This window comes from Harpia harpyja, chromosome 21 (assembly GCF_026419915.1).
Source record: "Harpia harpyja isolate bHarHar1 chromosome 21, bHarHar1 primary haplotype, whole genome shotgun sequence".
NCBI classification, from domain to species: domain Eukaryota; kingdom Metazoa; phylum Chordata; class Aves; order Accipitriformes; family Accipitridae; genus Harpia; species Harpia harpyja.
Window position 1 is genome coordinate 6,528,469 of NC_068960.1, and position 15,847 is coordinate 6,544,315.

Genomic DNA, 15,847 nt, shown 5'->3' on the forward strand with positions numbered 1-15,847 from the left:
GCCTGCAGCCATCAACAGGTAGGGTGGAAGTTATTTTTTAATACGAATTATTGGGTTCCTGAGGTTTTGATCAAATTAAACAGAAGATCAAATTAGCCAGTGAGTGAATTAACTGGAAGATGCAATAAGAAGGCAATGATGTGCAGAGGAAAGAAAATATAGTAGGCAGCTGTCAGACTTCTGGCTTCAGGCTCTCTGCAGCCCTGTCATTAATGTGTCACTGTTGGTCCAGCCAAAAACACAAAGATCAAGTAATAAAGATGACCCTCTGTGGGAATTCAGAGGTCTGAGGACTTGATGTTTGTATATTTCAGCCCTGCAGGACCTGGAGCCGCAGCAGCTGCTTCTCTTTGTTCAGTCCTTTGGAATCCCAGTTTCCAGCATGAGCAAACTTCTGCAGTATCTGGATCAGGCAGTATCTCATGACCCACAGACGCTGGAGCAGAACATCATGGACAAGAGTAAGAGTTTCATATGAGGCTGACTAGGCATTTGACTTTCTCGAACACTTTTCACAAGTATCTCGGAAAAATCCAAACTAGTTTAGCAAACTCTGTGCACAGACTGCTTTGGCAGCCTGTTGTCACTATAGACACCTCCCTAGAGCTTGTCTGGATGGCCCTTGGCTGTATTTCCTGCAATAGAGCAGGATTCTGTGGATTGGATTGTACAGAGTCTAAAAAGTAATTTGGAGGCTACCTTGTAAAAGAAACAAGGCTTAAAAGCATCGTGTTTAGAAAGTCCATAGGAACATCAAATTCTCTTCACTGTGGGAGCTGTACAAACAGCAATCAATTCTGTCGTGCTTTACTAAAGAGGGCGAGATGATGAAATGTTCATATTTTTTTGTTTTTCAGACTACATGGCTCACCTTGTGGAGGTTCAGCATGAGAGAGGAGCGACAGGAGGCCAGACTTTCCACTCCCTGCTCACTGCCTCTTTACCAGCCCGCCGAGGTACTGCCTGGGATAGCCTAAACTTCCGAATACCAGTCATCTTCCAAACTTTTTTCCTCCATTGCTGTTGAGAGGGGACAGCAAGAGCTATCTTCAAAAGGGTTGTGTTGCAATATTATCAGCAAGCTACAGTTAGACACCAGTCCTTGCTAGAGTTTTCCACTCCTGGCAAAGGGAGACATTCCAATATTTTTATAGTTTACTACAATGAGTTGTTGAGTGATATGGAAAAATAGGTTTTGCTTGGCCTTGAGAGAAAAGCTGCTGAATTCCTCAGTAGTTAGAGACTGTAAAGCTGAAGGTGATTCAATGTTGGGGCTCCAGATGCTAGCTAGCTACCATAATGGCATTTTTCTCTCTTTTCTTTTATTCCTCTTGCAGACAGCGCTGAGACTGCAAGGTCAAAATCTAGTCCTGAGAACTCTCAAGGCCAGAGCCGAATCCGGGCCTTAAGCCAGGTCCGGGTTCTGGGCCCAGAAGATGATCTGGCAGGCATCTTTCTGCAGGTACTGGTATAACCTCTAGCTGGTCAGCTACTTCCCTGCAGCAGCTTTACAGAATCCGTTTCTCTTATACTTGCATCTTCCGACCCCTTCCTCCTGCAGTGTTTGCAGGCAATAACTATGAAAGCCCTGCATGCAATGAGGCTGCGCCATTACACCCTGGTGGAATTGATACTGGAAGGATTTTTTTCTTGTAGTTTGAACATGATGTGGCTTTTGATCATGCGTAATACTGTCAGTGCCTACTAGCATGTTACCGTCCCTGTACCTTGTTTGTTCTGTGTATAGTGCTTTTCCTCTCAGCAGTGGATGGAGGATTTGTGAAATGCTTGCAGGGCCTTGGCAGAAAAGTTGTGTGCAAATAGCATTTGTACTCTGGCTTGTCTGCTTGCACAGCCTCCCTCTCTCCATTGACTCCAGAAGGAGCCTACAGGGAATTAATTGGCCAAGTTGGTTGCCTGTATTTGGGTAGTATAGTGATTCCCCCACAGCATCAGTGTTGATAGTCATGTTGGGGTTGCATAGATGCTGCGTATGTTCCTGTAGCAGGCGCTAAAATACTGAAAAAGCTGTATCAGAAGGTTCCAGTTAGCCCACAGTCAGTATAATTGTACAAGGTAAATCAGTCCTCTGCCTGAGGATGTTTATGGTATAGCAAGTCCTTTCATTTTCTCTCATAAACTTACTCCTTTCTGTATCCTACCAGCTTTTCCCACTAAATCCAGACCCACGATGGCAGAATTCAAACCTGCGCCCGCTTGCCCTGGCATTACAGCAGGCCCTGGGGCAGGAACTGGCTCGCATCCGCCAAGGGAACACACAGGTGACTGGGATCACAGCACGACTTCTCCAGGCAGTAGCTGCACTGATGAACTCGCCACACAGCGGTGCGTTGGTGATGGCAATGCATCGTAACCACTTCATCTCCTGCCCACTGATGCGCCAGTTGTACCAGTATCAGGTGAGTGGTGTAAGATGAGAATCTTTGTAGCATTTAACAGAGAGGGGTGAGGAGGAAACAGGAAGTCTGCAGTGCATCTGCTCTGCTATGTGCAGACCCTCTACCTGTGTAATGCTGGAAATGGAGCCTGGGGAGCATGACACAGAGGGACTCAGGTTGCCTGGACATAAGCATCTGGATGCAGGCTGGCCACATTAGCGTAGCACTGCTGAGAATTGGGGCTTATGTGCAGGGTTAGGTGTACCTTACCTAGTCTGGTAACTGTGCAGCGCTGTGGATTTGCAGCTGTGGGTCTCTGTTGGTTTTGGGATCTCTGGTCTGTGCTCGTTTGTAGCATGGACATGTCTTGCAAGCCAGGGCATTTGCAGACAACTTGAGGGCTGAAGCCTGTAATTCCTTAAAGAAATCATGAGAACAGGCTGAGATTTATCCAATGAAATATCTCATTCCTTTCATCATGATGAAAGAAGGCACAAAGTTACCCTTAGTTATGCTAGGAGAGGTATTGTGTGCGCAACTGAGTCTTCTGCCTTGCATTTGTACCCTAGAAGCCGCTGCCTTCATTTGAGTGAGCTATGGTCCATCAGAGTAGGTGTGTTCTATGTATCCTTGGCAGTATGTGCCATTATCTGCATCTTTCCTGCTATCTTTGTTGTATTCCTGAAGTATGTATAAGCAAGTCTCTTTTGCTGCACTCCCCAGCGCTGCATGCCACAAGACACTGCCTTCTCCTCGCTCTTCTTCAAAGTCCTCATGCAGATGCTGCAGTGGTTGGAGAACCCTGCGGTGGAAGATGGTCCTCTGCGTGCTCAGCTGAAGGCCTTTGCTGTGCAGTACTCCTCAAGGCACAGGATCAGTGATGGTACGGGCATTGTGCAGCTTATGTGACTCAGAGTGCACAAAGTGGGACAAGAAAGGGACAGAAACAAAATTGCACCCAGAGCAGAAAGTGCGGTGGGCTGCCTTTTAGAGAGGTATGCTTAGGAGTAGCGAAGAGAGGTTTTTATAAACTCTCTGAGGATGCAAACAAGTGACTTAGCTCTGAAGGTTTGCAGTACATACCTGGTAGCATCTCACCAAGCACAGCAGATCTTTCAGGGAAAACTTCCAGTTGCTCAGGCCAGGAATTCTGTGCTAGCTGTAGTCCTGAAAGGTAAGCGTGCAAGAATACCTCTGGAACAAGGTCACTTGTAGAGTTGTTTATCATCTGCCATCTGTTGGGAGGAGGAGTCTATAACCAAGAGCTTAGGCATGGAAATGGGTTTGTGGTTATACAGTTTTCTCTTAGCCACATGTCCCTGTAACATGGAGAAGAGCTGTCAAGGGTTTTGGTGGGAATAAAATGGCAGTAGAGTGTAGTGTGTTCGTATGTTTGAGTAATTGTGCCCTGGAGCTACATGGGGCATCTGTAGAAGGGAAGCCTGATGTGGGGGCTGGCTTGGCCCTGTGATGCCAATGCTGTGATTTCTTTGCAGTTCGAGGTGGCTTCTTGCACCTCACAGAAGCTCTGACTTTCCGTCATGACCCTGACTTGATCAGCTCCACGGTACGTGCCATCATTGCAACCCTGAAATCAGGAGAGAAGTGTAATGTGGAGCCGGATCTCATCAGCAAAGGTATGGCTGTCCTTCTGCTCTCCTTCCCTGTTGCAGCAGCAGGTTGAACTTCCAGCCCAGCAAGGGAGTGCCTACTGTGCAGGCTGTGGGAAGCTGCCTTCTGCCTGGATCAGAAAATGTGAATTGATCTAAACTTGGTCCTATCTTGTATCACCTCTTTCCCCTGCACTGGTATGTGGGTTTATAAACTGATCTGGGGCTGGGATTAAGTCTCTTAGCAAACTGCTGGTTTCTGCTTACAAAATGAGAAATAGAAGCCTACTATTCCAGATTAAAATGGCTTCCCTGTTCCTTACTGAACCAGGCTTTCAGGGATGCTGGACTGATTGCCTTCATGATACACTCTTATAAGGTTCCATAGCTCTCACCACATCCTGAATTTAATGAGTGACATCTTTTTCCCTCTGCTAGTCCTTCAAGGTCTGATTGAAACTCACTCTCCGTACTTGGAGGAACTCCTGACAGTCCTCTTCTCAGCTACTGTTGAGACCACTGCCAGGTTTCCTGCCATGAAACCAATTGCTGTGGTGAGCTCCTTGTTGCTCCAAGACAAAGAAGAAACTCCAGTGAAGAAGGAGCTGGACAGTTGCAGGTGAGCCTAGGCAATGGTGGGAATTCACTGGTAGGTCGGGCTTCACAACATTACCACTGATGCTGGCTTTGTTTTCTCCTCAGTACTGAAGCAGCTTGGCTAGGGCCCTCCTCTGGCCTTCTTAATGACTGGCTGGAGATGTTGGACCCAGAGGTGATCAGCAGCTGCCCTGATCTTCAGCAGAAGCTACTGTTCTCCTGGAACAAAGTAAGAGTTGTTGGGTAGAGGGGCTGCTGTGCTGAAACCACCTTTCTGGGGTAGTGACCTGCACCTGGAAACAGGGAAGGGGTAGTTCTATGTTTTGCCACATGTTTCTATACCAGTTCCAGAGCAGTACAGGCTGACTAGGAGGGGGATTCTGGTGCATCCTTCTCAGTGCAAGGCTTATGTTTCATCTTATCTTTATATTTCCTCAGCTGTGCTCTTTTCAGGACTTCAAAGTGCATTACAGATACAACATAGTCCCATAACAGCCGAGCCAGCTGTGTTTTCACTGGTATTTTTGCAGACAGATAAATAGCTTGCCCAGAAGTGCTATGCCGAAGCTAAGAAACGGCTGATGCTGTGTTCTGTTAGAAAGTACTACAGTTCAAATCCTAAATCCATGTGTTGTATTCTGTACTGTCTGCCTGCCTGGATCGTCATCCTTCTGTAATATACGTAGTATCTCCTACATCCACCTCACAGCAAGGATCTGTTTATTACATCTCTTCCTTATTTGGTCCTTTCAGGCAGGGTCCCAGGTGCCCTCCTTCCGCCCGTATCTCTTGGCTCTTCTGACTCACCAGTCCAGCTGGACCACACTGCACCAGTGTATCAGGCTTCTGCTTTGCAGAAACCAGGAGCAAAGGTGAGTCTTGTTTTTCAGGCCTAGCAAGGAGTTTTGAGTTGGGCAACTCGTTGTGTCTGAGAAAAAACAAGCAAAAGCTGAGAACAAGAGCTGCCATGTTCCACGGTGCATCTGCCAGGAGATGTAACCCAGCCAAAAACAGGCTTTGTGAGAAGGATGCTGATTTCAGTCATGCTGATTTGTGTACCTTGATATAAATATTACCTGCTGTTTGATGGAAGCAGCACATAAAGATTTGGCTGTGTTCAAAACAGGAAGTGCTAATCGCTGGGTAATCCATCTAACATTGCCCTTGTTGATAATCTTTATGAACATGGGGTTTGCAAGATGGCTTGGATAGCGAACTGACGGCAGTCTCTGTACCTGGGCAGGCTCTGCTGGATCTTTTGGTTGTACTAAACTCCATTACCAGTCTTTTTCTAACCCCCTTCCTGGCATCAGGCTCTCAGGATCTCTGGAGCAGCCCTAGCTCTCAGCTTCTGTACATTGCTCTCAAATACTGAAGTGCCACTGTAGTAGTGTGTTGCTTAAACCTGTTATGCTTATGGACCAGGAAATGCTAACACCTAATAGTAGTAATTCAGGGCATGACTAAACTATCAATACTTCTAAAGCTGGTAGTATTTTGGTTTGCTTATTATTTTATTATGGAACTCGTGTTCACTAACAATTTCATGAATTTCTGCAATCCAGGATAACAGCCAGGATAGGATGTTCTGTACACTGGGACAGTAAGGTCACTGGTCTGATTGTACCAATTGTTTGTGTTGATGACCGACTTCTGACCTTGTGGTGCAAGACTCTGTGTAGCCGCCACACTCTTGCTGAATGCCATTTGTTCAGCTCTATACCCTGTGCTGTGCTTATTGCAACAAATATTTAGTCATAATCTGGGAACAGAACCAAACCCCTTCTCGGGACTTAATGGATCCTATTTTTACATTTGCAGATGTTTCTTTCTTCACAGTACTCATGATGTTTAGAGACGCTACCATGTGTTTGTGTGCTGCCCAAGGGCTGTGTTGACTCTAATTGCAAATCTGCCTTCTTTTGTCTTCTGGCAGGTTTGACCCAACTGCATCCCTGGATTTCTTGTGGGCCTGTATTCACATTCCTCGGATCTGGCAGGGAAGGGACCAAAGAACTCCTCAGGTAGTGGTTCAGTTCTTCCAAGATTCCTCTCTGGATGGGAGTGAAAGGCAATGCTTTCACAATGCCTGATTTTTCCATGGCCAAGAGGTGGCTGGAGTGACACAGGTGCAGCATGCCAATTTTCCTGCCTGTACCTCAGCTGGTTACTTAGCTGCTCTGCTACGTTACATATTACAGTGGCAATTTTGAGCCCAAAAAGCTGATATGAACACACATAAGTTTGCCCACTTGGCATTTCCTCTGCAGCAATTGCCACAATGTCTCTTAAAGATCTAGGTACAAGGCTACAGTGGTGAGCAAGCTAAAACCCAGTATGGGATGGTTCCCATTTTACAAAGAAAAGGGGGTTGCATCTCTTCTCCGCAGAAGAATTTCTTTGGTTTGTTGACTGAATTGTGGTTTCTGACCCATCACACATGCTGGGATGGAAGTAAATGAGTTCAGAAGTAGAGGAGGGGTAAAGAGGTTTCATTTAGGGCTGCTTTCAGAGCTCTAGATATGGGGCAGTTCTTAAGTCTAGTTCTAAGAAACGTTCTATTCCAGTTGGGGAAGGTGTGACTAGAAGGAACTAAGGATCTAGGGATTCAGTGTGGTTTCATTTTCAGTGTTCTCTTGCATTACAGAAGCGCCGTGAGGAATTCGTGCTCCACCTAAAGGCATCAGAATTGATCAGCATGGTGGAGCTGATCCTGGCTGAAGCAGAAACCAGATACCAGAACACTGAAGAGGCCTCCTGCACACTCATCCAGTCTCGACTGCCTTTGTTGCTCAGTTGTTCTCATGGGGACCTTGAGAGCATCAAAAAAGTAACGGAGTATCTGACCAGCTGCATCCAGCAGTGGGGAAGCAGGTGGGGTTGCAAATGGGGAGCACTGTCTGCTCTGTAGTTACTTGGGCACGGGCAGTCAGGTAACAGTGAGACTTGCCAGCGTGTCTTCATTAAGAATATTGTGTTCCAGAGTCTTTATGAAAAGTGCATGCTATCCTCCCAGAGGGTTGGGGGAATAAGTCATCCTTTTAAGTGGGACTTGGACCAGGAAGGTGACTTTAAAAGTGAAGTTTAAGGGCCCTTTTGCTTTTAGGACTTCAGGATGAAATGCTTGCCATGCTTTTTTTTTTTTTATTATTTATTTAGGGCAATGGTTATTTTTAATTACCAGTTCCTAACATGGGATTTCTTGTCTGCTCATCCCTTGAATCGCTGCTCATAATGCATCCTGCTTCTGACCATTATGATTGCTCTCAAAGCTGAATGGAGGCTAGATTGTTTCCTAACAGCTATGTGAGCACTGTGGGAAGAACAGGAAGATGGTGTATTTGTGGCAGTGAAACAAACTGACCTAATTCTAACGTTGCTTGTGGTGGTGTTAGAAAAGATACTGAGTAATCTCAGTTGCCATTGCATTGTACTACCTCCCAGTACAGGCTACGCCAGGGATCTATGGAGGGCAGGTGTGTAGAGAACAGGCTGGCTCGTCTCAGTAGTTGTGCTTCTGACTACTCTTCCAGTTGGGGTGGGGATGACCATAAGTATCATGTGGAGGAACTCTTCACTGGAGGTGTAAGCAGAGCTTTCTTGTCCTCTGCCCCTTCATAACTGCAGTTTTCTAACTTCAGATGGCCTAATGATGGATTCCCATAGGCTGTGGATGGATCCCTGTAGACTGTGAATGATTTGAGTAGTTCAAAAGAAGCAAAGACTGAAAAAAACACTGATTCAGATTAGCGGTGGCTGTTCTCTTATGTGGTCTGGTCACCATATGCAGCAAGGCTGTTACTAATCTGATGGGTCTGGGATGTTTGCTGGTTGGACTAGTGTAGTAACCAGTGGCTGACCTCTCCCTTTTTCCTTCAGCTCTGTGGGAAAATGCTGCCAGGACCTTCTGCTTCAGATATACCTGCAACTACCTGAGCTCCTTGTGCCTATGCCTGAGATGCTTCTCACCAGTGAAGGAGCCAGAGACAGCAGCACTTGCAAGGTAAAGCTAGAGGCATAGGAAAGCCCACTTCCAGTTATGTACCCAGAGTGGATGCTACCTTGATGCCCAGACTGGCAAAAGCTTCCTGGGTCACTTTGGTTTCTTTACCTTGCTCTTCTGTTGCCCCTTCCCTGCCTGCACTCTCAGGAACAGAGAGTTCAGGTGTGGTTTATTTTGCAGTGTCCTTCTATAAAATAGTCTAAGCTCCACAAGCTTCTGTGTGCCACAGGCTTCTGTAAAGCACAAGTCTGCAGGCGTCTGATCCTGCTTTGATGTCTGTAGGGACTGCGGACTTCAGATCCTGTGCCAGCTGGAACGTTGCATCTGCTCACAGATTCTACCTGAAAATAACTTCTGTTAACCCCCTCTGTAGTTGGAAAGGGATTGGGAAACACTGCTGAAGAGCGAGGGGCTTGATTGTGCTTTAAACTTCTTAACTGTTTACGTATTACTTTTTCTTCTAGCTCGATGCCCTGGTTCACAGATTCATTAACCTCCTTGCAGACACCAGTGACTCCAAGTCATCAGAAAGCCGTGTGTGGGATGCCAATATGGCCTGCAGGAAGCTAGCTGTGGCTCATCCCATCCTACTACTTAGGTACCACTCTCCCCTTGCACCTTCTGTGTGGCTGGAGTTCATTGGAAAGAATCCACCCTTGTCCTAGAAGGGGAACAAACTTGCAGCAATTGTGATGATTGTGACAGAATCCATGTTCATGTGCAAAAGTCAAGAGAAAGGGCAGCAAAGTCATATCTCTTGATAATAAGGCAGCACCTCTTTTGGCTCCGTGTCTGTCTGGAAACAGTCCTGTTGGAATTGGAGACTAGAGACCAGAACATGGGTGGGAAATGGGGCTTGCTGATTCTGTGGATACAGGGATCAAATCCAGAACACTGGGAGAGGGTAAGGGACGCTTCCTTCCAGGAGCTAAGGTGTAGCAACATGTAACTCTTTTTAGAAAGAGGCTAGATCTGGATTTTCTTCTGTTTGGTGTTTCAGGCACTTGCCAATGATTGCAGCACTGCTGCATGGCCGTGTTCACCTCAATTTCCAGGAGTTCAGGCAGCAGAACCACTTGACCTTCTTCATCCATGTCCTGGGTATCCTGGAGCTGCTCCAGCCGCAGGTCTTCCAGAACGAGCACCAGGCGGCACTATGGGACTGTCTCCTGTCCTTCATCCGTCTGCTGCTGGTAGGAAAGTCCCTGCTCCCCCTCTGTGTGCGGGCTGCCAGCCACTAGATGGAGAAGCTCATGTAACACAGGGCCAGCCCAGCGCTCTCCCATTTGAAGGGAAAACCTTCCTATACCTAAGAACAAAAAAGTGCATCAAGTACCTTGGAGAGCTTAAAGAGGAGGCAGGAGATCAAGAAGCTACTCCCTGGTACCCAGAGGTGCAGGATGGGGCAGTGCGTTGCTGCTTTTTTTTTTTTTAACTCTCATCTTCTCGATCCTTTCTCAGAACTACAGAAAATCCTCACGGCACCTGGCTGCCTTCATCAGCAAGTTTGTCCAGTTTATCCACAAGTACATCACATGCAATGCCCAGGCAGCTGTGTCCTTCTTGCAGAAGCACTCGGATCCACTCCAGTAAGCTTCCTTACCCCAGTCAGCCCATGGTTAGCTCGTGGAGAGGTTGCACAGTCAGGCTGCCATGAGCTAATCAGACAGAAGACAGCAAGAGGATGTGACAAAATAGCTATTGATTTGGTACTTTTTCACCCTTAGCTCCCTTACGTCTCTATTGAGATGAGCAGCACATCCCTTTTTATAGGTAAAAACTGAGCCCAAGGAAGTCAGATAATGATTTCAACTCTCATAATGGCCTAAACGTCCTATCGAGGCATTGTAGTGCCCTGCAGTCATTTCCAGAGGGCCAGCACGAGAGTCTTTTCCCTGAGCAGTGGCTGCAGGGTCCCACCTGCAGATATGGGGAAAAATGCATTTGAGTTCCAGTTACAATGAAAGGAAAACTCTTGTTTCTGCTTCTGAGAAGCTATTCATTTTAGTGTACGTATATGTGCTGTTATGTGTCCTCATGCCCTTATTGCTATTGAAAGCTAAACATGCCATCTCTTCCCCCAGTGACCTATCATCAGACAACAGTGACCTAGCAATGTTGAAGTCCCTCCTGGCTGGGCTGAGTCTGCCTAGTAAGAGTGGCATCTTGGACAGGGGCTCTGATGAAGAGAAGGATGGTGAGTCTGGGGGGAAAAGTTATTCCAGCTGTTGAACCTGCAGTATGCTTTGGAGCACAGATGGTTTTATGGGCTGTATGCTGTGCTCCTTCTTCTTGTAACAGCCCAACGAAAGGGTATTTAGAGCAGAGAATGGCACTTGTATACTCAGCAATTTGGAACAAGTATCTGGGATGGGTTAATTGTTTTCCTGTCAGTGGTATCGCTACTGGAGCAGAAGAACAGCTCTTAACAAGGGTGAGTTTCACTGTTGTGGATTCTGCCTTCCTCAGCCACGCTTAAGGATTGACCATTCAGGAGACCCTAAGGGTACATCCGCTTCTCCACTGTTTACAACTTGCATGGTAAAATTATTCAGTATTAAAACAGCTCAGGAAGGTTCCTTCTCTTTGCGTCAGCTGAGGAGTACCAGAAGGTGCAGTGAGGCTAGAGACAGTCTGAGAGCCAGGATTGTATTACAGTATTGCTGGTTGGCTCACGATACACCACTCTACTGGTAGGGAATACTGGACCTGTCTCCCTGTTAAAACTACATAGACTGTTAGGAGTGACCTGTTGTACCTCTCTCTCCCAGATGAAGCAGCAGCTGGCTCTCTACCCCTCGTCAGCGTGTCTCTCTTCACTCCTCTCACACCAGCTGAAATGGCCCCATATATGAAGAGGCTCTCTAGAGGCCAAACAGTTGAGGGTAAGTGAGGATCCGCAGAGCTGTACAAAGACACAGGGCAAATGTAGACACAGGCCAATCCTGTTACTTATCTGTCAGCTACAGGCTAGTTTCCTGTTTCAGTCTTGTGTTTGGAAGTCTCCAGCAGTTAGGATGTGGTTTTGTTTTGGATGAACTTGTCCATAACCTTCTGTGATTCTGTGACAGAGGCTACCTATGATGCTGTTATCACTTAGCTCAGCAGTCCTGCAACTGCCTCTGCTTTGGGGCTCTTCAAGGATCTTGTAAGTGCTCTGCGAGATAGTATGAGCAATTCAAGGATTGATGCAGTTCATGTCAAGCTCTAGGTCTGGAGTGCTGATAGGAATGCCATTTTTTTAATGATATAAAAATACCAAACTGATGAGAAGCAGGATTTTGTTAGAAATCCCCAAATGGCCTTCATGGAAGAAAATTATGTTAACCTGGCGTATAGGAACAACACCCTGCTTCTCCAATGGTCTTCTGAAGTCATAGGTGTCCAGTTTTCAGACCTAAGTTGTGGTATTGGGGTGACAGTTTTCCTTCCACACTAGAAATAGGGGGAAGAAATCCTGCCTGGACACTGTTTTTAAATGAGGCTTTCTGTGAAGATCCTTCAGTTACAGAAGAAGGTGTTCTGGAATTGAAACCTCACACCCTACTCCACTCCCTCCCCTGCCTATGGCATGACAGTGCTGGTCAGGTTGGGATGTGCTGGTCTGGCCCATGACCTACCTGTTCTCATCCTTTTTGAAGAACTGCCTTTATTACTCTAGATCAGTGTGCAGTTGGGAAAACTTGACTGCTTGGGAGATTGGATTTGTAGGGAAAAAGAAAAAGATCCTTTGCTGGATCGGTGAATTTCAGTCACCCCTTTCAACCTGTGTCTTCCACCAGACATCCTGGAGGTGCTGACAGACATTGATGAGATGTCCAGACGGAGGCCAGAAATTCTCTCCTTTTTTGCTGTGAGTATTAGTGTCTCAAACTGCCACTGGAAGGAAGAGATTCTTTTCATGAGAGTCTGTGTTGCACAGCCAGCTTAAGTGCTACATTTCCTCTGCTTTTTGGGTGGTTGTTGCAGCATCTTACGAGAAATTTATCTTCAGTTAGGCCTTCTGACAGCAGGCAGTATTTACTTCCCTACCATCTTCTCTCCATTGCATACCGGGTCTGCCATCATCGACTTTAAATTCTGTTTATGTCAGAGGAAGAATTAACCCTCTGTCCTCTTCCCAGTATTGGGTCAAGGAGAGAGCAGAACAGCTCTGTCAAACACTGGAGCCTAGGGAAAACTCAGCTGTCCCACATGGAATAAGATTACAGAAGGGTGCTTTTAAAGTATTGAAAAACAGGATAATCCTTCTTACAGAGAGGGATTTCCTGGCTCAGCCAGTACCTGCTGGATGTGTGTTGGGCTGGATTGGCACTGGAGGGGGGGTAGTAATGCAAGTCTGAGGAGTTCGTGCCCCCTGTGATCCTTGTGATCCTAATTTGTGCATCTTCTTTCAGACAAACCTACAGAAGCTGATGAGTTCATCAGAGGAGTCCTGCCGAAATCTGGCCTTTAGCCTGGCTTTGCGCTCCATTCAGAACAACCCCAGGTGAGGACCACTGGAACTTAGGCTATCCCGAGTCACTGATGGGCACTGGCTGCCCATCTTGCATGCGTGCTGATGGTGATCTGGACTATACTGACACTATGACGTTTTACTCCCAGCATTGCTGCGGACTTCCTTCCTACCTTCATGTACTGCCTTGGCAGCCGAGACTTTGAGGTGGTGCAGACAGCACTGAGGAACTTGCCTGAATACACCCTCCTTTGCCAAGGTAAGTTGATATCCGCTACCTTTGGTGCGTGCTTGGCCTCGCAAGGGTCAAAGCTGTGCTCCTGTGCTGGGAACAGCTTCCCTGGGAAGTTGCCAAGGGTCAGTGTTGCCTAGACCAGGCCATCAAACACACAGGTGATCTGTATCAATAGTAGCTTTCATCTGAGCATCACAGGGAAGATTTGTCATAGAGACAAGGGAGGCTTCCTTGAAGGAGATTTGCTTCCTTATGATTTTCTCTGAGTTGCGATCCCTCACGTGATCGCATACTCACGGAGCTATTAGAGGGTGGATTGTGCCATGTCCTTATGGAAGGAATTCCTTGTACAGCTGCAAATGTTCATCCCAGTGTTTGCTGGTGGATTGCTTTTGCTTGCATGTTGGAGCTCTTGGGTCAGTCCTCATGCTGTCTTTCCCTTTCACAGAGCATGCAGCAGTGTTACTGCACAGGGCCTTCCTGGTGGGTATGTATGGCCAGATCGACACCAGCTCTCAGATTTCAGAGGCCTTGAAGGTTCTGCACATGGAGGCTATGATATGAACATGTGGTTCTGGGAGCTCCCCTTCCAGAGGAATTAATTTAACTGGACTCATCAGCTGCATTGAAGCCCTGTAAGAAGACACTGTATTTCAACCCATGTGCTGGAGGATCAAAGAGGTGATGTAGCAGGCCAGACTGTGCTGGAAAAGGAGAGTGTGCTGACTGAAGATCAGAAAGGGGCAAGGATCGATCTGTCTGGCTAAGACACCGTTAGTGTGGGAGAAAAATCTTCTGAACATTGTGCCAAACGGGGACCACTTCCTTCATGGTGTCTTGGGGCAGTGGCTGTCAGTTTATTGTTTGGGGCTTTTTTTGTCTCTCCAAAAGGCAGAGCTGCTGGGAGAGCAGAAGGGAGTGCTGGCCCTTGCACTTAAAGTCTCTGCACTCTCTGTGTTGGAGGGAAGATGCAGATCTGTGCAGGGGGAGAGACCACTGTGTTTTCTGGGGGTGGGTGGTTTGGGGTTTTTGTTTTGTTTTGTTTTTTTAATTAAAATTCTCTTTGTTTCCATTGTGCCTTTCTCTGCTCTGTGCTGCGTTGGGTGTAGCTTGACATCCCTCTCTCCCTGTTCTTCAGCCTCTTGTTATTCTAGACAAAGCATCCCTAGAAGACCTGTCTCTGTGACCAAATGCTCACAGAGCTATTTTGGCCTTTTACAGGATAGGCAGGAAATGGAGGAGGTTTAGAAAGGTCAGTGGGGTATCATAGATGAGTTTTGTCAGCACCAACTGCTGACAGGACAACTTTTAAGAGGTTCCTTAGAAAACTTTTCTTTAAAAACAAATAAAGCAAACTTCTTGGTACATCTGCAAACATCCCAGCAGCTGGCCACTGTCACAGTGGAGTCTTCAAACAGGCAGCTGGGTTTCCTCTTTGGGATCCGCCAGTTCCTCCCTGTGACTATTCTGACCACTGCTCTCTGGTCCTTAGCTGCTGATAGGGGTGATGGCTTATTTGCTAGCTGTCATTTGAGGACAGAAAAGGAGACGTCTTCCTTTCCCCTGCTCCAGAAAAAGAACTGCCGCATATGCTCATTCTCCAGTCTTGCTTAATTCTAGTCACCGCTTTGCTTTCATGTCGTTTGTCTTTATTCCTCTGACACTCCACTTGTTAGTAGAGAATCTTTGTAGTATTTTAAAGGCAAAGATCTTGAAGGAATTTTATAGATAGCTGTAAATAAGTCTGTATCTCCTTGCTGGTGGCAGGGACAGTTGTGACCTCATGGGTGGCCGGGTGGAGAAATATTGTCCATTCTTGCAAATGAGGACTACCATAGCTGAGCACTTTTGCTAATGTGTCAAAATACAAATGAATGTCCAGCTGGCTTTGCAGAGAGGTGGAGAAGAAAAGGGAGAGATCTGAACATGCCATCAACTGTAAGTAGCCTTGCCTTTAAATAAAGAGATTAGAGCCATCACTTAAGAATGCAACATGCTCTTTTCCTCAGGAGCATCTGCTTCACATCCGGAGCCACTACTGTGGCAATTAGCTACATATAAATTATGTGGAGGAACAGCTGAAGAAGATCAAGTCAGTGAAATGGTTTTCCTGAGGGGCTCAATGACAGCAGGATTAACACCTGTCTAAAGGGCTCCCAGTGAGATTACTGGCTCCTCTTACCTTAGTCCCTTATCAGAAATTATTAAGGTACTGCTCAGTTTGTCAGAGCAGGGAGGTAGTTCTTTTGGTGCTGCTGTGGGCCTAGAACAGCTGGGAACTTGTGGGACTGGCTGGAAAAGGGCTTTTCACAGGACTTTGAATCAAGGAGCAAGGAAAATGTCTCAAGAATGTTACCACGCAAAGACAGTCAAAGTAGTGGTGCTGTGGTGAAGATCCTCCCTGCAGGTGGGACTTCCCAGAAGCCCTGCTCCAGGGCTGCAACTAGAAACATTTACGGACAAAACCAAATTGCATGGTTGGCCCCAAATTCTACTCTGTTTGGAGATGTCTGCTGTGAGCAGACCAGCTCCAGGATGCCTGGTTCA

The 15,847-nt window shown here is 46.7% G+C and overlaps 1 protein-coding gene across 3 annotated transcripts in view; it reads left to right on the forward strand.

Moving 5' to 3' along the window:
• INTS1 (integrator complex subunit 1) overlaps window positions 1-14,466 on the forward strand; it is a 30,130-nt gene extending 15,664 nt beyond the window's left edge. For 2 of the 3 annotated variants that reach the window (XM_052773499.1, XM_052773500.1), the window contains exons 27-47: window positions 315-461; window positions 858-956; window positions 1,338-1,462; window positions 2,166-2,420; window positions 3,123-3,282; window positions 3,896-4,036; window positions 4,448-4,628; window positions 4,712-4,835; window positions 5,360-5,478; window positions 6,543-6,630; window positions 7,254-7,480; window positions 8,486-8,609; window positions 9,074-9,207; window positions 9,610-9,802; window positions 10,071-10,198; window positions 10,694-10,806; window positions 11,381-11,494; window positions 12,392-12,462; window positions 13,007-13,098; window positions 13,215-13,324; window positions 13,749-14,466. In XM_052773499.1, coding sequence (XP_052629459.1) covers window positions 315-461; window positions 858-956; window positions 1,338-1,462; window positions 2,166-2,420; window positions 3,123-3,282; window positions 3,896-4,036; window positions 4,448-4,628; window positions 4,712-4,835; window positions 5,360-5,478; window positions 6,543-6,630; window positions 7,254-7,480; window positions 8,486-8,609; window positions 9,074-9,207; window positions 9,610-9,802; window positions 10,071-10,198; window positions 10,694-10,806; window positions 11,381-11,494; window positions 12,392-12,462; window positions 13,007-13,098; window positions 13,215-13,324; window positions 13,749-13,864 — 2,861 coding nt within the window. In that variant the 3' untranslated portion in view covers window positions 13,865-14,466. The other variant, XM_052773502.1, reaches the window with a different exon arrangement.
• Window positions 14,467-15,847: the final 1,381 nt, after the last annotated feature.